The sequence below is a fragment of the Rhea americana genome, unplaced genomic scaffold, assembly GCF_003343005.1.
Source record: "Rhea americana isolate MKP2758 unplaced genomic scaffold, rheAme1 scaffold_37, whole genome shotgun sequence".
Classification (NCBI taxonomy): Eukaryota; Metazoa; Chordata; class Aves; order Rheiformes; family Rheidae; genus Rhea; species Rhea americana.
The window spans coordinates 1,138,704-1,161,033 of NW_028186501.1; the positions used below are offsets into that span (position 1 = coordinate 1,138,704).

Consider the following 22,330-nt stretch of genomic DNA (forward strand, 5'->3'; position numbering starts at 1 on the left):
CGGCCCCCGCGGCGGCAGTGCTGCGCGAGGCAGCGCGCCGGCCCCGCAGGGAGCCGCCCCGCGCGGCGCTCCGCACGGACGTGAAGAGCAATGCCCGGTGAAACAGCTGGGCCGCCTCATCCTTCCGCAACCATCGCTAACGTTTGCCTCTGCTTWGGTCTGCGGTCCACCTTTTTGTGTGTTCATTGCAATAGAATAAAAGCTGCAATATCGTACGTATAAATTGGTACAGAGCTCAGTGACACCAGTGCCAAGAAAAATAATGTCATCTTGTAATATAAATCATTTAAAAGTGCTTTTTTTTTTTTKTTCTTTTAATCTACAAAACCCCATTGGGGCACAAGCTATCCATACGACTGGATGATTGTTTTGTACCACGACGAGCACGGGCCTTGGCCGTAAGGCACCCTGCCGGTCGAGCCGGGGCCTGCTGACGAGGGCAGCGAGCTGGCCGGGCCCCGCTGCCGCTCGGGGCCCCGGAGCCCGGGGCACAGCGCTGGAGGATGCAGCCTGCTCGCTGCCAGCGAGGCCCAGCCTCGCTTCCTGCTTCAGCCCGCCACTTCGCAAGTCAAACAGGCTGACCCGTGCAGGCGCAGTCCCCGGAGCCGCGGTGCGTGGACAAGGCGGCAGGGCCGGGGCCAGCCCTTCCCCGCCGGCTCCCGCCGAACCTGCGCTGTGCCGGGCRCCTGCCTTCAGGTTGCACCAGCCTCCCTCCAAAGCCACCGTCCCGGGCCGTGCGGGCGCCCCACCGCCAGGCCCAGGCACGTCCCTGGGGCACGCGGTGCCCCGGCGCCTCGCCCAGCTCCCTACATTCGCGCCAAGGTGCACTTGCGCAGGGCAGTAACACCTAGTTACAACACTTTCTTAACCTAAGGTCTTAAGCAATTGGTCATGGGCAGGTAAAGCGGGGTGATGAAACAGAACAAGGTACCTGAAGCAGCAACATAAAAACAAACAAACAAAAAAACCCTGCTTGTTTGCCATAAGCAGAAGTAACAAACACTGTAAGCAATCGACATGGATGTGAATTTCACAGAAGTTTAATGGCTTTCTCTCATCCTCACTGACCAGCACTGCCCATTTTGCTTGATAAAAGCTATTTTGTTAGCATCTGGGTCCCATTGAAGCCAGTGTACGTTTTAAAGTAAGTTAATTTCAAAAGCACTTTGGTCGGTCTTTGTTATGTGTACAGAGTAGCTTCAGTATCCATTTTGTTCCCCGCATATTTCAGGGAGTAAGGTATGCTGCTACCCGAATTTCGTTTTGCCTTGCTACCTAYAAACTGCCGAAAAGGTCCTGGGGAAAGACATGGTCCTTTCGCTCCAACAAATGAGAACTATTTTTAGCACTTAAAAAAGCCACTTTTTTAGACAACTTSTTATTCCAATTTCATTTCTGCACACTGTGCTCTGTTCTTTTTCTCCCTCTGCACCGACATGAGGCAACAAGGGAAAGACTGAGCGGGACAGGAGCCGCCAGGAGCCCGCGGCAAGGGAGGAGCGCGGGCGGTCGCAGCCCTGGGTACCCGCCGCGGCGACGTCTAGCAGCGAGGAGGCTGCTAGGGCCTGCGAGCTGAGGAGAGCAGCCCTTGCCGTGGAGGCACAAATACAGGCCGAGGGGCACGCAGGAATCGGTCTGGCTACATACACGTATGTATGCATGAACATTATTTTAGGGATGCGGTCATCCAAAATTAATACAAYCACCTGCAATGAACTCATCCTCGTGGTGCCTTTTGTTCTGCTTTATGTTTACTGCAAGGACAGCATCAGCAAGGGAAGTCAGGCCCTTTTCTCTGAATCTGTGAGCCCAAAGGCCGTCACGGAGCACAGGCCAGGAGGAAGAAAAGACTCTTCTTAACTAGAAAGCGCTGCTACTCCAACAAGAGCAAAGCTACTGCCCCAAGGAAGGGGGCTGCGCGCAGAGTCAGGACAGCTCCCTAACCGCTCCAAACTGCGGATCCTCTGCTCCCCTCYGTCAGCAATGAAAGCGCTGTGGAGAGCACGGACTGCAGTCGCTGCACAGCCCGGCCCGGCCGCTTCCCGTGCGGCTACRGCCCACGGCCCGGCTGGTTCCTGCACAACCGCGCTGTTCCCCCGGGCTGGAATCCATTCCCTAYGGACACAGGGCAGAAGGGGCAAAGCCACCCAGACCCGGAGCGTGCGCCTGCAGGCACCTGCCCTCCAACTTGCATCCTAGGCAGTAATACAGCATGATGTTTTCCAGCAGGCTTAGCCTGCCTGTGATTAATATTAAAGACTTATTTTTGCAGCAGAGAGTAATAACCACTTCATCTACAACCAAAGACCTGAAGGCCACGTAAATCAAGCCTGTTCTGGAGCATTTCATTTGGTCCAATTTTTCTACAGTTACTGCTCATCACGCAGCTCTGTGCAAACCAAATKCCACTATGCAGACACGCACCCCCTATGTGTACATGCACATCGCGTGCCCCATCTGTCCCTCGTTTTGTAGTACAAATATTTGTGATACAAAAGAGAGGAAACGAGTAGCAACTGYGATGTTTCACCTGTAGCCACTGTTCAGGAAACGACCTGGCCTGATGCGGAGGGGAGAGCAGGCCCCAGCTGTGCGTGCCAGCTGCAGGCTCCCACAGACTCCGACCGGCCGGGAATTTAAAGGAGGAAAAACAAAACAAAACAAAAACTCCCATCATGCGCATGGCACTGCAGGAGACACAGGTGCCACAAAACAAACACATAACTTGGGCCACATCTGTCCCACATACGTTAAAGGTGATGGATTTTGCTGCAAAAACACACGTATTTGGTGGGTAAATGGAGGGCTACACGTTTAACGTGACTGAACGTGAGCATGAGCTAAGGTATTAAAACCTGAGTTGGTGCTAGAGCCTCATACACAGAAATGCTGAACCCTCGTGCCTGGCCTAGCGTTTCCTAAATCAGGCCCCCCATTCCCCAATCCACGTTCTGGCTTGATAATGCTGTGCGGTAAATAAAGTAATTCACCCTCAGCGGACACGACCCTGAGCTGCCACGTCCAAACGCCGTTCGCCGCAGACCGCCGCGGCTGGGAGCGGCTGCTCGAGGCGCTGCCCCCGCGCGGGCTCCCGCGCCGGGATCGCTCTGGGCGAGCGCCGCGCGCTGCGTCCTCGCGGGCCCCTGCCCACGGAGGGCCGGCCGCCGCCTGTGTGCTCAGAGGAACCTCGCGGCTCCTCCGGCAAAGAAAAGCACAGCAGCTGAAAGTGCATCCAGACAGAACGAACCTGCGCGACTTGACATCGCCTTCCACAGGAGCCCGAAACACAGAGGGGAAACGAAGGCCTACAACCGGGCGGTCGCTCAGTAGTCGCTATCGAAACACCCTGGGCTACCAGCACGGGCACATCCCTTTTATACACAGACATGTAAGAATTCTACGTACTTCTGCTGTACCGTGCCGCGCGGGCAAGGGCTGCCCCTCGGCGTTCTGCTGCCGGCTCCCGTGGGGCCGGCCCGCCGGCGGCAAGGCGCTGCACCCTGCCCGCGGGCGCCGGCCCGTCCCCCCGACTGACCTTTCCGACGGCTCCCGCTACGAACAACCAGGGACGCTCGGCCTGCTGAGCGGCGCCGTGCCGCTGGCYAGAGAAAGGGCCGACACTGCGATCGGTGTCTCGCTCACAGAATCCGGCTGGTTTCTTTTCAATTTTCTCTTGAAACTTAGGTAGCTGGAACGGCACTGTTCTATTGCTTAGCAATCACTTCCCTGCCGATCAAAGCACTAAATGCATCTTGTTAGGCTGGTAAGCCCTTGAATTTGCTTCTGCGTCGGWTGGGACCGAGCGTCTGCCCTCCCCGCCAGCCTGGGCCAAAGACTTTTGGCAACTGCGCCCGGCTAGTCCGCAGAGCCCAGCCCGCCTCGCCTGCTCGGCAGCCCGACCCGCCGCAGCGCTGACGCCAGGAAAAATCCCTGCAACCTTCCAACTGGAATCATTACATGTTTAACCCACTGTCACCAGAAAGCCTTGAGAAATACAGAAAAAGCTGGGGGAAGAAACGGGGAAAATCATCAAAATACATGGGATGTTTTGCTGATGGCAATGAGACCCACGCACTTTTCCCTGGCCTCCACTAACATACATTTACAGTGGGGGGGGGGGGGGCAGAGAGAAGGAAGGGAAGTGGGGAAAAAAAAAAAAGTTTTCTACTCGCGCTCAAAGATCTTAAGAAGAAATGGAACATCTACAGATTGCTAAGATTACCCTTTTCTGAGAAAGTGCAGCTATAAGGAGAGAGCCAGAAAATCTTTAAGCAATACATACTGATATATATATACACATATATATACACAGAGATATATATACACATATATATATATACACACACACACACGCTTAATGTAAACGGTCATGGCATAGCTTGTTTCTCGGAGTTGTGCACATCCTCCACGTAAGTGAGGGCTCAAAAGGCATGCAGGTCCCAAACCTCCCGGACGGTGCCTGACCAYGCGCGGCACTTCCACTGCCGCCAGCAGCACCTGCGCTCGAGTAGCTTCTGCTGTTGATACTGTTGTGCCCTTCAGGTATTCAGCTTGTGCAAGGACTCGGAGTTTACAAATAGAAGTATTTGTCATTGTGCTTCCACGTTACCCTACGACTATAAACATTAAAGTGAAATAGGCAAATTGGGCAGTACTATAGAGACGGATTTGTTTCTTGTGACCTAATAAATTATTATCAGGAATTATTTTCATATCACTTAGAATCTTGCTCTAAATGGTAACAGGGTTATGCACTTCCCTGCCCTGATCCTATAGATGATACTTCCGCAGCAGTTCAGATTGCCAAGGATGTTTCCTTTCCGGAAACCTGTCTGGGATTTTGATCTTGAGGAAATCCTGGATACATTTCTCTAGCTCCTCCTCAATAGAAAGCTTTTCTTTCACGGCCTTTTTCTTGCTGGAGTTGGACTCCCGGGAGCCCGAGGTGAGAGTTCGGAGCAGGTCGCTCTTCCTCCGGATCTCGGACTGCTGCAGCAGCTGCACGGGGCCCTTCTTGGCCGGCCGGTCCAGAGTCTGTATGTTGGGCTGGCGGGTGACGGGGCCGCAGATGACRGTTTCCTGTGGGGAGCTGCCCTCGGACTGGCTGTCGCAGCTGGACGTCGACAGCTCGTTGCACGACGTGCCGCTTTCTCCCTCCTTGTCTCCCTTGCCGTTCTTGCAGCAGCAGTCGCAGTGGGAGGACGACCACCGGGAGGGCTCACCTGCAAGAGGAACAGAGAGCGCCCTGGCGTTACGCGAGGCACCGGGACCGGACCAGCCTGCGCTCGCGGCACGCACCGGCCTGCTGGGCCGGGCCCGCGGCTGCCCGCGCGGCGCCAGGCTCACGCTGGCTGGCGGGGAGCGAGTCTAGCCGGGGCGGCAAGACRACTCCGCGCCCTTTGCCGACTTTCAGCACCAACTGCCAGGAAAACGTCCAGAAGTCTCAAGGGCCTGACGTTTACACACAGGCTCCGCAGGATCAGGCCCTTCAGCCCTCTGGGCCCCATTTTCATTACCGCTGGAGCTTCTCCTCCAGTGCACGTGCAAACCCTGCTCAGGACTTGTGTGGCTCATCCTATGCATCAAGTAACACCTGAACAGCTTCCGAGATCCTCAGTGATGACACCAGGTTCACCTGAGGATCCGGGTTGGACCGTCCTGAGGGAGCGAGCACTGCTTCAGCAATCCCTAGCTATTTTTCAGGGTTGATGATTTGCTACTAACTGCACACATGGACCCAGGCTGAATCCTGAAGGGATCGCACAGGGCTTTTTCTCCTTTAACAGGATTCCTCATGAAGTCTGTGCAATTTTTGCATGAGGAAGGACAGAGAAAGAACAGAATAAGGATTTCAGCTTTTGGCATCAAACAGCCATTCCTCCCAGTTTTACTCATCTGCATCATTTCTTTGARGCCAACAAGCTCACAGGTGGGAATAACAGTTACAGGATCAAGGCCAAGTTTTCCAATTCAAAACAGACAAACCAAAAAGTAAATTACTGACTGCTGGAGAAAGCCCATATCTGTGAGAGCGGACTTCAGCAGAAGCCCAGTGATCACGTTGCTGCCTATTCACATCAAAATCGCTGTCTCCACTCAACGCAAAGGGTCCAACACCTCATTTTGGCACTGACTCTTCAGGGGGTTCCCATTTAGTAAACACAAGCCTAGATGGAAGGAAATGGAAACTGTTCAATTAGAAAAGATGCTGCCCATAGTGCTCTCAAAGCGGAGTTGCAACGAGCCTGCCAGAGACTGCAGACTGCTTAGACTTGGGTCAAATACTCCAACTCATTTTGTTCTGTCTTTTAAAGGGCCAGCATAAGTTATACCATTAAAGCCAACATGTCTGTTCCCCTCCCCCCCTTCTTGTATATTTGCTGCGTCCAGGTTAAAACCAACAACCCGGGGATTCTGCAATGATCTTTTTGGCACAGTTAGAAATGAATACCAGGGCCCAGCTCTCATTAGCAACCAACTCGGCACAAGCGCTGCCACGAGACCAGAGCCAGCGGCGCAGGGTGAAGGTGCCTCTCCCAGGCAGCYGGGGGAGAAACCGCAGCCCCCCGCCGCCCCGCGGAGGCGCCTGGCCTCTCCCAGCACCGCCACGGCAAGCACGGGRGAGTCGAACGCTGCACCCGGCGCCGCGGCGCTGGGCTCGGCGGCGCCCCACAGAGCCGTTTTGCAGGCGGGAAAGCTGGCGATGGCCCTGCCCGTCTCCTTGCGGCACGACGCACGCTGCCACGTCGGAGGGAGAACACATTGCACGTGACTCGCRGCCGACGCTCTGCGGCCCGGAGTGGCACGGCAAGTTAGAGACGACAAGCAAACAGCAGGGAAACGTGTACRGAAAGCTACGTGCACAGATTCTGGGCACTGATCTCTGTCAGGATCTTAGAGGTAAAATCCCGTCAGTCAAAAGAAATTCAGAGTTGAGGGTTTYTGCCCGGTCTCCTGCAAGACTACAGTAGTTGCCATATTTTGGTTCTAGCACCCAGCAGAAAGCCCCAGCCCAGGACGGTGCTTCCCCGCATGGGGCTGCGGGAGCCCTGAGAGAGCTGGCATCGATCCGCGCGCCTTAGAGAGATGCTCAAACCTGCCCCCGAGGAAAGCCCACGTTTCCCCAGGAGCCTGAAAGAAAACACAACAGAACACGCTGTTCCTCGTGTTTGAGCAGAGCACTCGCACTGCACCCACTGTTCCAAACACTTAYGTTTTCCTTTAGTCATCACAATCTTTATACTTGCACTGAATTCAATGCAACTTTTTTTTTTTTTTTTTTAAGGTAACAAACCAAACAGTAATGATGATCCATGTGGCTGCTGGCTACATACGTCAAGGAGAAACTCCCATGCAACAACAAGATCTATCCGGCCCATTTTAAAATTCCAGAACAGGCATCAGAAGACACCTTGCTTCCAAAGCCCCCAGCAACAGTGCTCAGAAATTTTCTTTTCCTGTACTGATACCYCTAAGAACTCTAATTTCTCCAAGCATTTTTCCTTACCGTGGGTTGAGGACACCTTGGGTATGGCCACAGGCCGGTGTGACAGGGCAGGCTGCTGCCAGCCATGGTGCCGGGGGGACTCGCTCCTGCCGCGAGGCCCCGCGCTCGCACGAACCAGCAGCTTTGTGGCAACGTGGCACTTCACCTGCAGAATCCATGGCGGGAAGCCCTGAGCAGTACCTAATTTCTTTCCTGATTCACATAGCACACAGCTCAATCTTTTTTYCCCCCATTTCCAGCTGGAGACCTGCCCAAAAGCAATAATCCATGACAAAGGGGAAGAGCTGGCAYTGATAAAAATGGTTCCCTGGCTGAGCTGCTGAGAAAAAAAAAATCATGGATTTAAGCATCATTTGGAAGCATCCATCTTCCCACTAAAATGTAATTATCATTTCCAACTTGCGCAAATTGGTCACATTACTCAGATCAAGCAAAGTGTAATTTAGCTTAGCAACTTCATATCAGCAATAGAGTCCTTCATTTCACCCATAAAAAGGAAATGGGAGCCCTGCTGCATTGCACACCTGATACATCATATTTTTAGTCAGTCCTGGGAAGCCTCTGGCCACCACGGGTGCTTGACCTGCWGCCTTTTCCCAGGGCTCCGGACGATGCCAGCACGCTGCCAGCAGGCCGGTAGCGTCTGCGTGGGCTGCAAGGACGGCGGCAGAAGGGGCAAAGGGCCGTGCTGGGATGACGTGGAATAAGGAAACCTGCTCCTTGYGCCAGGATCCAGGCTGAAAACTCTGTGCTGGTGCTCAGGAAACTGGTTCCTGCCAAACGCAGGGAAATTGTGCTGCTGCCAGCAAAACAGCAGGGCCTGGAGGGAGCGGTTCTGCAATSTTGCTGAGGCAAACTTTTAAGAAAATCTCGCGCTGCCAATAGTTGCTGTCCTGTTCTCCCCTTTCTCCTTCTTGTTAGCAGCCCTGAACACAACACACATGATTTGTGGAAACAGGCAGAAGGCCAGAAAGGAGAAAGCCCTCCCGCATCCACTCCTTGCTTTGCCCTGGCAGCGACGGAGCCGCCTGTCGGTCTGCRAGCTGCATGCCCAAATTTAACTTACAGACTTGCTTCAAGTCTTTTCCATATCTTCTCTGAAAAAAGAGTCAATAAAGGTGTTTGTTTTTTTTCAATTCTGTCGACTTTGGCAAAGGCAGTATGCRCGGAGCCTTTGCAGAAAGCTGGTGGCCGACCGAGACGTGGCAGCTGCCCGCGCCCTGCTGGTGGCTCCTCCCGGCCACTCGCATCAGCGGAGGGCGACGGGCTTCAGCCAGGCCCAGGCACCGGGCCCCAGCGAGGCGGGAGCAGCGCCGGGCGGCAGGGCCTCCCGCGGGCTCGCCCGCTGCGGAGGGACTTGCCGTGGCCCCGGCTCGCCCGAGCCTCTTGCCCTCTTTCTCGGCATTCCCTCTGTACTTAGCTGTAACTACTTTTTCCACCTGTAAACTTAGTCCTTCTCCCTGGCTGCTCGTGGGCATTTAAGGACGGCAGAGAATCCCGGCGRACTGGGGAAAACGGCCTCCTTGGCCATTTGTAAGCAAATTCTGATGCCGTTTAAGTAAAGTGCGCACGTGGCGCGCAGCGAAGCCCCCTCTGGGCCGCGCTCCCAGCACCACGGCGGGACCGGCCGGCCGGAGCGGTGCCGCCGCGAGGCGTCGGGCACTGCAGCGGTGCTCGCGCGATGCTCCTACGACTGCCTGACGACGCTGCTTAGCTGAACAGCAACTCTGTCCGAAGCCCATGCTGAAGGGAGAGACAAAACGTCACCAAAAAATTAGCACAAAGAGGTCACGCGGCGCCAGGGCCACAGCCGGGATCCTTTCTTCCTACACGTTATTACAAGGCTTCACTCCACCTGTACRTGCTTCACTCGTTAAGGGCTTTTCCAGGAGTTTCCTCTCAGGCAAGACAGGCCAAGTCCCTTTGACGGAGACAGCTCTTGTCCCTGGAGGAGGAACACAGAAGACTCTCATTCCAAATATTTCTCTTCCATTTAAAAACTAATTAATTAATTAGCTCTCCACAAAATGCTTTTCACGCATCTGATTCCAAACTTGGAGATTTGGGAACTGAACACGGAGTATTGCTGAAGTGAACGGCCACCGCGCACACGCACCTCGCAGGGYAAAGCCACCGCGCTGCGGGGACGGCGCCTCCGGGACACGGCCCCGGGCAGCCTCGGCCTCTCCAGCCRCAGGCGGGGACGCCAAGAGCTTCCCAGGAAGCGGCCGCCTGGCCCGTGCCTGCGTCCAGATGATCCCAGCAACGGGCAGGGCCACGACCAGCTGCAGTTGTGCATGCTTCATTAACACCAAATACCGGCTCCCGCAGCAAACGCACCAGCTCCTCCCAGGCACAGAGGTTTCCAGATGCCCCAGCCAAGGGCAAAAGCAGGGCCGAATCGGCGTATCGCTGGATAAGGCCCTTGAAGAATCARCCAGGAGAGTTAAAACCCACAGTCTGACATTGCAAGCTGTACAATTGCTCCTCTTTGCTGAAAAAGAGCAGGCAAAGGTGAATAGGCGGCTTCTTGAKATATGCTTTTTTTTTTTTTTGATAGCTTTAGAAGGGTGGGGAATTCTGTAGATACAGTTCTGATCTTAGAAACCATTTGGCCAATCTGCTGGCTTCAAACCTTACTAACGCCACTGCACTTACTGGCTTTATTCTAGTATCAACTAAATGAGAARCGCAGTCCAGGGTGCAAGTAATGTAAATTGCCAGAAATAATATACTTTTAATGGAGGGGGGGAAGGAGGGAGTTAAAGCTTATGCTAAGAMGACCTTGATATAATCATTGTAAGTACAACATATCAGGCTAGCCAGTCCATTAAGAAAACCTAAAGAGAATGGGAAAGCTACAGAGCAGACTGAATTGCCCTTTAGCATTTAATGAAGTAGGTTAATACTTTCAGTATCTGAAGATAGTCTTGAGGGTTTTTTTTTTTTTTTAAAAAAAAAGGGGGGGGGGAGGAAGAAAGGTTTCCAATATCAAGCAGTGATACATGAAAAATACATCTGTGCCAACTCCAACTGGCATCAAAGCAATTACTATGCTGGTAACATTAGTCCTGCTAGTTAAAACAGTGCAGTGAAACCATCTGATCTCCAGTCAAGCAGCAGAGCTCCGCTTCGTGCAGGCACAGTTGTCCAGCTTATTATTTTGCAAACTCACTTTGTCTAATTGTGGCCCAGTCGTGCTCTTTCAACATCTCTGTTCGCCGAACACCAGTCAGGTTTCACAGGCTTTGAGGTAAGGAAATGCAAGAAAGAAATCCCGCCAGGGAAAGAAGTTTGAGATTTTAGACGCATCATACAAAACCTGAAGTTACCGCATCAGGTAACCAAACTGCTCTCTCCGGTCCATCACATGGTTGCCGTCTAAGGCGGGAGAGGGCTGGTCAGCGTAAGGAAAGGATGAAGCATTAAAAAGCAAAAGTGACTTGGACAGAACCTTATTGAAAAGCCAACAAACTTCAGTCGTGAGCTGTGCAAAGGAGACACAGCGCCCTCAGCAGCCCCCGAGCCAATCCATCTGCAATGGGAACAGGAACACGACGTTTTGTAACATCATTCCAGTGTCACGTTTCGCTAATTAATCTTTTAGTCTGATTCATTAATCTTTTAGTCTGATTCATTAGGCTCAAAGCAAAATTTCAAAGTAAAGCACAGGCTTCTTTAGTCTTAAAAGAAGAACTGACTTCTTTTCAGTGCCTCGCTGCGCTGTCACGCCACAGTCGCTGCGGGAAGTGTCCAGCCCGCGCGGCGTGGGTCGGGACAGGCGCGCGTAACGGCTGTAAAGCACACGGGTCTGCGAGAGGCCACGTACAGCAAAGACTGCACAAACCTCCTCCAGGCCGGGCCACAGCTCGCTGGAAACGGCTTCTCTAAGGACACCCGAATAGCCAAGAGAAGGGAGCAATCGGAGCAGTGCCACCAGGGAGCATCAGCAAGGCACGAGGAAGAAAATTAAGATTAGAGTAGAAGATATTTTTACTAAATCAGAGACGAGGTAAAAGAGTGGAGACAGAAAGATGACAGTAACTTCAGCAGGGAAATAGAGACAAAACACAAGGATTTTTGTAGGCTATCAGGAGGAGGATATCAGTCAAGAAAATAACTGTGATGTCAACGCAGCCAGATGTAAGAGGGGGCCGAGGTCCACTAGTGAGTGAGCCAGGGCTGGCACTTTGCGCCTCTCACGGGCAAGAAAAGAGCTTTGCAAAGGAGAGCTCGTGATTTGCAAAGGTGTTCAGTGTTTGCCGCAGGCTGATCCCCCCCCTCCTGCCCCCTGAAATGCTAAAATTGAAACACTTCAGCCACTCCCTACTAATTAAGGGGAGACATTTTATATATAAAAAATTAAAAACATYGTTTGGCTATTAAAAAAGTCACTTTCCCTTTCAGGATGTTTTGGAGCGTGGAAAGGAGAGTGGGAGGGAAAGGGGCACTGAACCAAGGCTGTGCCACGTTCCACTTCCACATAAATCCTTCTGTATTTGAAATTTTTCAACAGCTTCTAGCATGCCAAGTTACAGCAGAAAAATGATTCTGCCCTATAGTGTACGGAAATAAGCGCAGCGGTGTACTTCACACCTTTCAGGCACACACACTGCACATTATTTTGCTGGATACAACAAGTTTCTAACAGTAAGAACTGCCCGAGATTACAGGGACGACTAGCAGTTGCTTTTGGGGAGAAGCTGCGGGCTTTCAGCCCGAATTCCCCRTGGCGGCTCACGGCACCGCCTGCCCTCGGGCCCCGCCGCTCCCTCCCGCCAGCGTCGCCCGAGAGCCGCCGCAAAGCGGAGCGCAGCGCTTCTGCTGCTTTTGGGCGCCTCAGGGTGAGCACCGAACACCCCCACCGCAGGGCGGACGCGCTCAGCGCCGCGGGGAAACCGAACAGGGGCTCTGGAGGAGCCTTTCCCACGATCAGGCTCCCGCCAGCACGGGAAAAGGCGTAACGTCCTATCGCAGCTGACCGCAAGCGCGGGACAGCGGAAGGAGCCGAGCGAGCCCTCGGGGAGGCAGCCCGTGCTCCCGCCCGCTCCGGCGGGACGAGGCCACCCGCTCACGCGCCCCGCTCCCGGGGCCGTGGACTTCGGCGGCACGAGCGTGGCACCCGATGCAGAAGCACCCTACAGCGAGGGGACGCTTCGCTCTTACTGCATCCTACGTCTTAAGTAACATCATATATATCTAAAGGGCCAAGAGGGACCTAAATCCTACAAGCTAGGCTACTTCCTTCCACGAAAGCCTTTTGATTAGGGGAAAACTGCTTCCACAGCCACTTTATTCTGTCGGGTATCGCTCTGCACACAGTAAGCCTTCCTGCTGCCGTCCCAGAGAGAACGAATAAAGAATCCCGGGATCACTGCTCACCCGGAGCAGCAGGGCCGCGTYTGGGTCCGGATCGGCGGCAGGAAGCAGCCGGCCCGCAGCGTGCCGCAGAGCCCAGCTCACCGACCGGCAGACCGGCGCGGGCCCCGGCGGYGCCTGGCCCGGAGGAAACCCCCGGCGCTGCCTCCGCGCCCAGCCCCTGCGCCGGACAGGCCACCCTTCCCGGCAGGTAACAGGAGAGGATGCTAACCTAACTGTAGGCTTTATTAATTAATGTTTAAATGCTTTGAGATTCTTGGATAAAAGGGTCTAATTAATTCTGATCTGGCTCTCTTGCCTTTCTCCATGAGCTCAGCACGTTTCTCTCCCACTGCCCTAATTATAGTTTTTATTATTAGAAGCTTCTGAAGAAGCAGTAAGCCTCTGATGTATAACTGACACAAAAACCACCAGCCACGTGGCTCCCGATCCCCTCTCCCTCCTTTACAGCGAGCACACTGCAAGCAGCCGAACCTGAAACCCCTCCAAGAAGGGCTGGCAGGAGGAAACCGAGCCAGGAGGGAGCACTCGTGCTTTAAGGGTAAACACRTTAAGTAAACAAGTAATTGCAAAATAAACCCCTTCAAATCCCAAATCAATACAGCATTTTTTTGTGAGAAATAGCTTACAAACACTAACACCAGCCATCATTACATCCATCTCAGATGGAGGCATTTGAATTCAGTGGCACCAAAGGCCAGGTAAATGAGGGGGTGGAGCAGGATCCGGGCTGCCAGGAGACTTTCTATTRTTCATATTTAAATGCTATCCATAATTAACTTCTAAACAAGAGTCATTTCACCAGACAGACATGTACCCGCAACTGGGGCTGAATGGAGGAGCTCTCTTAAAAGCACAGTAAAATACTTGGGAATTCCGAACTAGAGGGAAACACACAGCTAGGTTTGGCTCTGAGATTCTGGGGGATATTTCTGCTGATCAAAGGTAACTCTCTGTATGATCTTAATTGCAATTTAATTAACTGAAGAATATTTTACACTAGAGATACACAGCAACATATTTCTTAGACCTATGATGACCTCCTCAGCTAGCTACAAAAAAAAAAAAAAAAAAAAAAAAACAAAAAAAAAAAACCTACCCGTTGACTGAAAACCTGCAGATAATACAATTATTACACATCTTACAATTGTAAAATACAATTTTACCCCTGCAGGGACATACCTGACAAAAGCCTGAAGTCTTTGCAACTGCCACTGTGTAAGCAGCCTGCCCCCAACCCCCCATGCCAGACTTGGTATTTAAGCAGTGTCTCCAGGTGGATGAGATTTAATCCCATTAACAAATTATCCAGCTACTTAACTGCTACACTGGAAAGAAATCTTTTACCTCTTGCTCTCYAAGCCCACCTGAGAATGCAGTGGGAGCATAATAAAACATATAGAAACCTCTGTTGGATCCCAGGAGACCTGTATGAACACTTCTTAGGTAATTTTTCACTAGGAGACACTGTTTTCTTGAAACTCAAATATTATGAGAGAACATGGTGATTTTCATGACATTGGCACTAGGAAAGTACYCCACTAAATCATTTCCATACCTCCTTTAATTTCCACATCTGTATTACACTATTAACTTTAATATCATATTTGATATAGTTCTTCTGTAGTTCTACTATTTGATRTAGTATCTTCTGTTCTAATGTTTCAGATTCATAAAAAACAAAACATTTTGATGTTTCAGAATCAAACTATTCCAGATTACTGTTCTACAAAAATGTTTAAAACTTTGTTTTTTCCTACCAGATTTGGAATGATGATGTGTAAAAACATGCAGTGAGATGGATGTTCTCCTTTTTGATGTGCCTTGACATTATACATAGGAAAGCTCATTGCTTTCTGAATTATATTGCATTTATTCAACTCCTACATTTTTCATAGCCATTTTTTTTTCTGAGGTTTCAGGGGATTTTAGAGGAAGGAGGAAGGTTGAGCCTGTCTTATAAAATAGTGAATGACAGATTTCTTATTCTCCATACAAATATGGAGACAGCAATGAATCAGTAATCAAAAGATATAAGCGAGCTTTCTTGCTCAGAAAAGAAACCTCAGTGGCAGTAGAGCACTCCTAGTGCCGCTGGAGCGGCCCAGGGAAGGGGCTGTCGGGGGCAGAGCTGGCCATCATTCCCCAAGCAGGAGAGTCTCCTGCGCAGCTGGACTCTTGGACTTTCCAATTTTCTGTGTTGTATTTTTTTGTCTCCCTTGTCTCTGTGGCTTTCTGACCCCCCCCTTCCCCCCTCCCAAAAAAAAACTCTGTTCTGAAGCCCCTTCTGTCCTCACTTTTTGCTGTCTGCTCCATGCTTCATCTCTTCTGTTGGGCATCACTGCAGCAGCTGATCCCCATGTGAGTCAAAATAATGCTAGGCAGGGAGGTCTGACAAGGTCCAGGATGGGCAGAGTGGATGCACCTTCCCACTGCCGAAGCACTCAGGTGCTCCCAACACCAGCTCATCCCATCCAGCGTGGGCCTCACAGCCTGGGTGTGTGATGGGCTGAGTCCCTCACCTCTGCGGTCATCTTTCTTTTCAACTTTGCGAGGCAGGAGCTCTCCTTTCAACATCAAAAAATGGCGGGCAGAGGTTTTTAAAAATATCACACATTATTCATATGGTAAATAAAAAACTGATTGCCTCTAGGTCTGAAGATAAGGTAATGCCGGTAAAGTGACAATTTGATTTAGATCACTCATTCGTGCATGCACAATACCTCAAACAGTTTTTGCATCCTTGCATGAATTAAAGGTGTTGTGATTGATGAGGCACCAAGGTCTAATTGGTGTTTTAATAAATACTTTGTGACTTGGTAGTCTAGCTGGATTTATCAGCAGAAAATGCCCCTGTCTAAATAAAATTGCCAAAGTAAAGCTTAGGAACAATGACAAATGTCATGTAAGTAACTGGCTCTGGTATTGGTGTTGGCAGCAGGACGACATGTAGTAGACTTATTTGTATTTAGGATCAAGTATCTTGAGCAAAATTTCAGCAAGCAAACAAAACTAGGGAAAGACAAGAGTAATGTAATTGGTTTGGACGCTCCCACACGTGCAGGGATAGTAGTGAAAAGGCCGGGAATGGACTCGTGTGAACGTAACGGCTAGTGCCGGGCACTTCTGCCCCTCCGGGCGCAGCTGCGGTGCCTGGCTGCTGCGGTAGCAATGCCACCAGTCCAGACTCTCCTGAATTTTCTCCTCTCTTCCACGACGAGCCGAGCACACCGCCAGGGCTTGAACAGCTCCCTGGAGACACCTGCTTCCGTCCCTGCCCATTCTACAACCTGTGCGCTGAAGTTTTCTGAGCTTGTCCACGCAAAGGCCAGCAACGGTTGCCTATGGTCTCCTGGGCCGGGCAGCTCCAGGATGTACYGCAGCTGTAAACAGCAAGAGCAAAATGCACAGCGCGCACCCTGGAGCTCAGCTGCCTATTTCTGCAGGAACAGAGGCGCAGCCTTGACAAGGCCTCTCACTGCCCGGCAGCTCGGCCCCACGGCCGCTCTGCACCCGAGGGTATCTCAAAGGCGAAGGGGGCAGACGTGAGCTCTGGCCGCTGTCCCTGGGCAGCCCCACACCACCTTGCCCACAGATACTGCYGGACCACAGAGGAGCTGCTCAGCATGTGCCTAACGTGGCAAACACAGGCCCTGGTACAATTCTTCAGTTCAACAATTTTCTGTTCTTGTTTTGCAGAAACAAGTTGCAGCCCTCCGTGCCCGCACGTTAGCAGGTTTCACAAAGGCTGGGTGACCATGCGAGCGTCCAGCTCCTGATTAGCAACGCGATTTATGGAGAATCGGCTCAGCAAATGCCTTTGCATAATCTGCCTGACGGCCTCTCTGAGGACACGCTGCAGCTTTTGCACGGATCCAGACCGTGGCAGAAGGCCCTGCAGCAGAGTGCACGTCACCACGCGCCACGTAAATCACTTCGCAGTCAGGAAAATCTGTTCTGACTTATTATAAAGATGTGCGTTGATATCTCAGCAAATATTACCATCATTAATTCAGGTCACGTGCCAACTTTTCACTGGTTCTGACTATAGCCTCTACAAACCAATCCTCTTTTTTAATCTCATTATCCTCTTAACCATACCYGCCCACTTAACCAAACCCCTTTTCTGGTAGCACTTTAGATCTTGCAAGCCTAATTTCTAGACATACCCATTTCTACCTTTTCTTTCCTCAYGCACCAAGTAAAAATCTTGGCCAGACCAAAACACAAACACAGCTAAGCAATACTTTTTCAGTTCTTACCTGTATTTTTCATTGACAGTTTAGTAGTATTTGGCTTGAAAAAGAAAAGTAAAAAGAGCCAATTTTGTGGGAAGAGCTGAAGAGATCACATAGTCTTTCCTTTTACYTTGTTACATTAAGTTTGTACTCAAGAACTTGAAAGCGATTTGATTTAATTAAGTCAGTATGGGTTAAAGACAGAGGGCTTACTTGTATCCTCTGAACAATCTCCTGGACKAACCAAAGAACAAGCTGAGACTGGCACTGTCTTTCTGTTATGCAAAAGACACRAAATACTCCAATGGGACATTATATCAAGCAGTCCAGAAACCAATGAAGTAATGCAGGTGGACTATGGCTTGAATTCTCACGGTCATTTTTCACCGATGCGCTCCAGATGTGTGCGAAGAAAGAAATTCAAATCCTCTATTAATTAAAATTATATAGGTAAAACCAAATTAAGCAGAACAACCAGAAAGCATACCTCCTCCCCGTACCCCAATTTCAGAATTACTTGCACGAGTATTTCTGCAGATCCCTCAGCCGCTAATTCTGGGAATTTCAGAAGTAGCCTAGYGCCAACAAGGCATTAACGCCTTCCCCAGCCCGCGCCGCACGCAGCGCGCAGGTGGTGGCACGCGGTCGGAGTCAGGAGACGGCACTGGGACGGACCAGAACACTTGATTTCTAATCTCTACTCTAACCTACAAAGTAAGTTATTTTCTGTTTGCTTTTAGATCCATGACTGCACATTGTTCCAATCTAATAAGAAACACTTTATTTTTGCAATCACAGGCTTTATATGTATATATAATATTACCAGATTTTACTTTATTATGCTACTTAAACATTCACATTCAACTTTGAACAMTTTGCCTTTCCCAATAAAAAACAGGTTTTCACAAACTGCCTGTTACTAGAAATCCTGCTTGTTGAAGAAACACATTATAAATTGCTGACAGATGGTTATGATAACATGGGAGCCACAGTTTTTGAATTTTTAAAAATGAAGACTCATGAACTCAAAAATCCTCTAGAGATATGAAGGCATCATGTTAGCCTATGTTGTTCCAATTAATTGTAATCAATTGCTAATTGAGAGCTATTATAAGACCTGTCATCACTCTGAACATAATATAAAAATAATTCCTGTGTTCCCTTTCACCTCACCACCACCACAAATGACCTCAATGCAAAGAGCTCTCAGGAAGCTGAATAAAAACAGGTGAAAGGAAGCCTGATTTCTTGCATCTCCCTCTTTTGGCAGGTGTTGTAAAATTAGGAGCTGTGAATCTTAAGCATTTAAGAGATGAGGAATCTCTGTCACCTGTTGGAGCTCTGCTTTTAAAACTTTCCCAATGGCAGCTCTAGTATTACTGAATAAATTCACGTGCCTACACACTGAATTTCCWGAAAACACAAATGTCTCTTCTGTTAATTAAAACCACTGTCTTCAAAGGACGTTGCGTCTCAAACCTGAGCAGTAACGGTGGAAAGGAACCAAAGGCAGAAGGAACAGCAGAGCCTGTGTTTTCCTAGTATAGCACGGAAAGGCGCTGTCCAAAGAYACATCACAGGATCTGGAGAGAAACTAGAAACCGTTTTGCTTTTACAGGCTGAGAAAAGACAAGATAAAAATAATTTTGCAATGGCTGCATATGAACAGGGCCTGGCGCCGCAGGGAGCGGGTAGCGCGGAGCCGCTGCGCTTGCCGGCGGAGGAAGGCCGGCAGGAAGACGCGCGGCTCGCAGCAGGCACCTGGCCGTCCCCGAAGCCCCACCACGTCTGCTTGTCCGCGGTAGGCAGAGGAAGGCACGTTTTTGGAAACAGACATTTGCAACAAACGTGTTATGAACCGATCAGCAATTTCCAAAGGCAAAGAGGAGACGGGCGGGGGAGCCGCAGGCGGCGCCTGCTCCGCAGCGAGGGCGGCCCGGGCCGGCGCCGGGCAGGGCTGGCCCAGGTCCTCCTGCGCCCCGGCAGCTCTGCTCCAGCCCGCGCAGCAGCGAGACTCCACGGAGGTGGTGGGCACCCAGGCGAGCCCCGGCACGGCCCTGCAGCCCGCTCCGGCCGCCCGCTCCGGCCGCGGCCGCCGCCAGCCCGCGCGCTATGCGGCGCAGGGGGCTGTGTTGGGCGTTTACTCTGAAGGGCTTTGCAACAAAGGCTCAAAAGCCCCGACAGGTTTATTTTCGACACAAAATTCCAACGGCCTAAATGACCATACAGCACTCAGCAACAGGCTAGACGCTGGCTGCAAAGCTGGTGCGGCAGGCAAACCCAGCAGGGACTGCTGTCGCGGGCGAGGGACGGTTACCAGCAACACCAGCGAGCTCYACCGCAGCAAGTCTGTCATTTGACATCTATATTCAGGAACATGCTAGCTTCATAATTTATTTCATGATGTTAAGTAGAAAAATCCTCAGGCAAAAAGATAACTAATTCTTAAATGAAGAATTTCTCCTCACAGCACTGGTTTCAACCAGCTAGCAAGATTTTTTTTTTTTTTTTTTTAATCAATGTATGGTTCAGCTGTCTTTCATTGCAGTTGATTATGCTCGTAGGCAGAGTAAGCTCAGCTGTCCTTCCCAAAAGCGCCAAATGCAGTTTAACCTTCTCCACCTGCCCACTTCTGCACGTCCAGGGCTCGCCTCCACCTGCCCCCTGGTTCGCACACAGCCGTCCCCTCGGGGGCCGTCAGCAGCTCCTGGGGACAGTCACGCTCGTCAGCACCACATGGCTAAATTCACCCTCCTTTCACCTCTCGGGGTTTTTTTGGTATGCTTTTGCAGTCTCTCTGTTGCTCTAGTTTCTTCTCTCATCTCTTTCTCTGAGTATCAAGTGATTTGCTATTCTTGGAGTATCCTCTTGCTGCCTCTTCGCCGCTACTTCAGTTCCTCTCTGAGAAGCCAGTTTAGGGAGCTCCTTGGCCTCGTCTCCCCGTGCGCTCCGCTGTCCGGCTCTCTTCGTCCTTAGGGCTGCTGACTTCCCGTCTCTTTACTACTCCTTTTCTTTCACTTTATACATACAGCATGGTGGTTTATGAAGCCATAAATTAACAATCAAGCAGTAATAATAATAAGCAGTGAGCTGTTATAACTCACAATCAGCACAAACCAGGCACGGCTTGGAGGCGAGGGTCTCCGCRTTTGAGGCTGCGGTCACCGGAGGCGAGCGAGACGGCCCGACGTCCACCCGCCCTGCCGGAGCCAGGCTGGCGGGYGGCTGAAGCCGCTCTCCCTCCCCGCGTCCTCGTCCTCGAGACACAAGGGGACGGACTGGCTCCCCAGGGCTGGAGCAMGTCGGTGCCGCCTCCCTCGCTCTGCCCAGAGAGCCCCCTTCCCCGCTAGGATTCAACAGACCTGCCCGCACCCCGGGGCAGTGCCCGCCCCTGCTCCGAACATGAAGGTGACTCGCACCGGCTCAGCGTGCCTGCAAACGCCAGGCCTGTCTCTGTGCCCCTGGCTCTTGCTTTGGGGTGAAACGACCTCGGCAGAGTTTTGCGTTACTCAGCGCAATAGCGCGCTGCTCCCGTGGCCGCGTCCCCGTCGCCTGCCTCTCCGGCACAGCGGAGGGGCTGCAGGGAGGCGAGGGGGACGCGTGCGGGGATGCAGCCCTGGAGAAAGCCCTCGCTGCCCCCAGCGCTCCGCGGCTCGGGGCGCTGCCCCGGCTCARAGCCAGCCCTGAGGTCTGGGCTGAAGCACTCGCTCCTCTATCCTCATCTCCGCTTCTTTCTGCCGGCAGGATGCACGAATAACTCGACTCTGCTGCCTGCCAGTTCCGCAGAGCTCAGGCAGCAGTTGCAGCTCTCTGAGACGGCAGCAAGCGTGGACTGGATGTCTGTCCAAAGAGAAGGAGGCGGAGGAAACGAGCCGTTTCAGTGAGAGCTCGGCGAGCCTGACAGCGGAGACCGTGCTTTTGGAGCGGTGGTGTTAAAATTCAGATGCGCTGCAGCCTTCTGTTAAGCACTGCTAAGTACTACCTGTACAGGTAGTGAAGAAGTGTGTAGGAGAGGCATATAGTTACCAACTTGCAATAAGTTCATTAGTGGCTTTTCTGTTCCACCTCGCTTAGTCCCACTCTGCAAAGTTTCTGTCCTGCAGCCTGGATGCTGCTGGCAGAGCAGAGAGAAACAGGTGCTTCCCTGATCGCGAACAGGGACGGGATGTATGTAGTCATTATGGAGGGAGAACAAACCATGGCCTCTGCACCTGGACTAGGCTGCACTTAGAGGGCTGAAGACCAGGTAACCAGCCAGAAACCGTTCTCCTACCAATAGATGCAACTGACGATTCTGCTTTTTTTTTTTTTAAAAAAAAAATTACTTTGAAAATCACTCTCTTCTTTCCTACTTAAAAGCCATTACTAATCTGCTAATTGCCATGATCTGGTTTTCTTCTTATCCTAGATTTATTTTAAATAATCTAATGTCCTTCACTCATCATTTAGYATTGTAAAAAGTGAAGAACTAACCATGAGCATCCTATGTGGGAACCCTCAGTGGCAACGCTAGAAGCCTGGCTCRCGGCTGCAGAGTCTCCTGACCAAACAGGTAGTGCTTTACCTGGTTTTCACCAATTGACCCCAGGCATTGATCTCCCCTAGTTGGGATGCATCCCTGAATGATGTCACGAATTACTTCCTAGTTATCAGGAATTAATGCTGCAACAGAAGCATAATTTCCTGCAGTACCTGGCCAGCCTTGTTTGCAATGCATTCCCTGCTTATTTATTGCTTAGGATCACAGAAAACTGCTTGTGGTATTTCACTCTGACAACAAGCACTAATAAATAACTCATGTTCTTTGCTGTAATAGTGCATTTTCAATAGCACTGAGCCAAGCCTCATTTTTCATAAACAACTTTTTAAGAACAACACTGTGTGGCACTGGCACATCAGGCGACTGATGGCGAGCAGCGGCAGCGCCGGTGCRTGGATGCCCCTCGGGCCGTGCTGTGCCGTGCCGTGCCGCCAGATCCCCGCGTTTGTTCTCCGTAAGTTTCAGTTCAACGGTATCGAGACAAATATTGTAGCTACAAAGAAACCCCCAAAGTGAGYGGATGTTGTATGAGAAAGGAGCCCTGCAGGGCTATTGCTTCTTAATAATTCTGAGTACGACTCTGACAAACTGCATTAGAGGCATCTCCTTCCAGACCAGAGGAACAAAGTCCGAATTCTCGGTCGGGGCAAGGGATGGTAMCAGAGA

At 51.3% G+C, this 22,330-nt stretch overlaps 1 protein-coding gene across 1 annotated transcript in view; it reads right to left on the bottom strand.

Annotated features, from left to right (window-relative positions):
* Window positions 1–4,296: 4,296 nt before the first annotated feature.
* Window positions 4,297–22,330, bottom strand: part of KCTD16 (potassium channel tetramerization domain containing 16) — an 83,585-nt gene continuing 65,551 nt past the window's right edge. Inside the window, exon 3 of the mRNA XM_085312729.1 lies at window positions 4,297–5,222. Within this exon, the coding sequence (XP_085168855.1) occupies window positions 4,771–5,222 (452 nt within the window). The 3' untranslated portion in view covers window positions 4,297–4,770. The remainder of the gene's footprint in view (window positions 5,223–22,330) is intronic.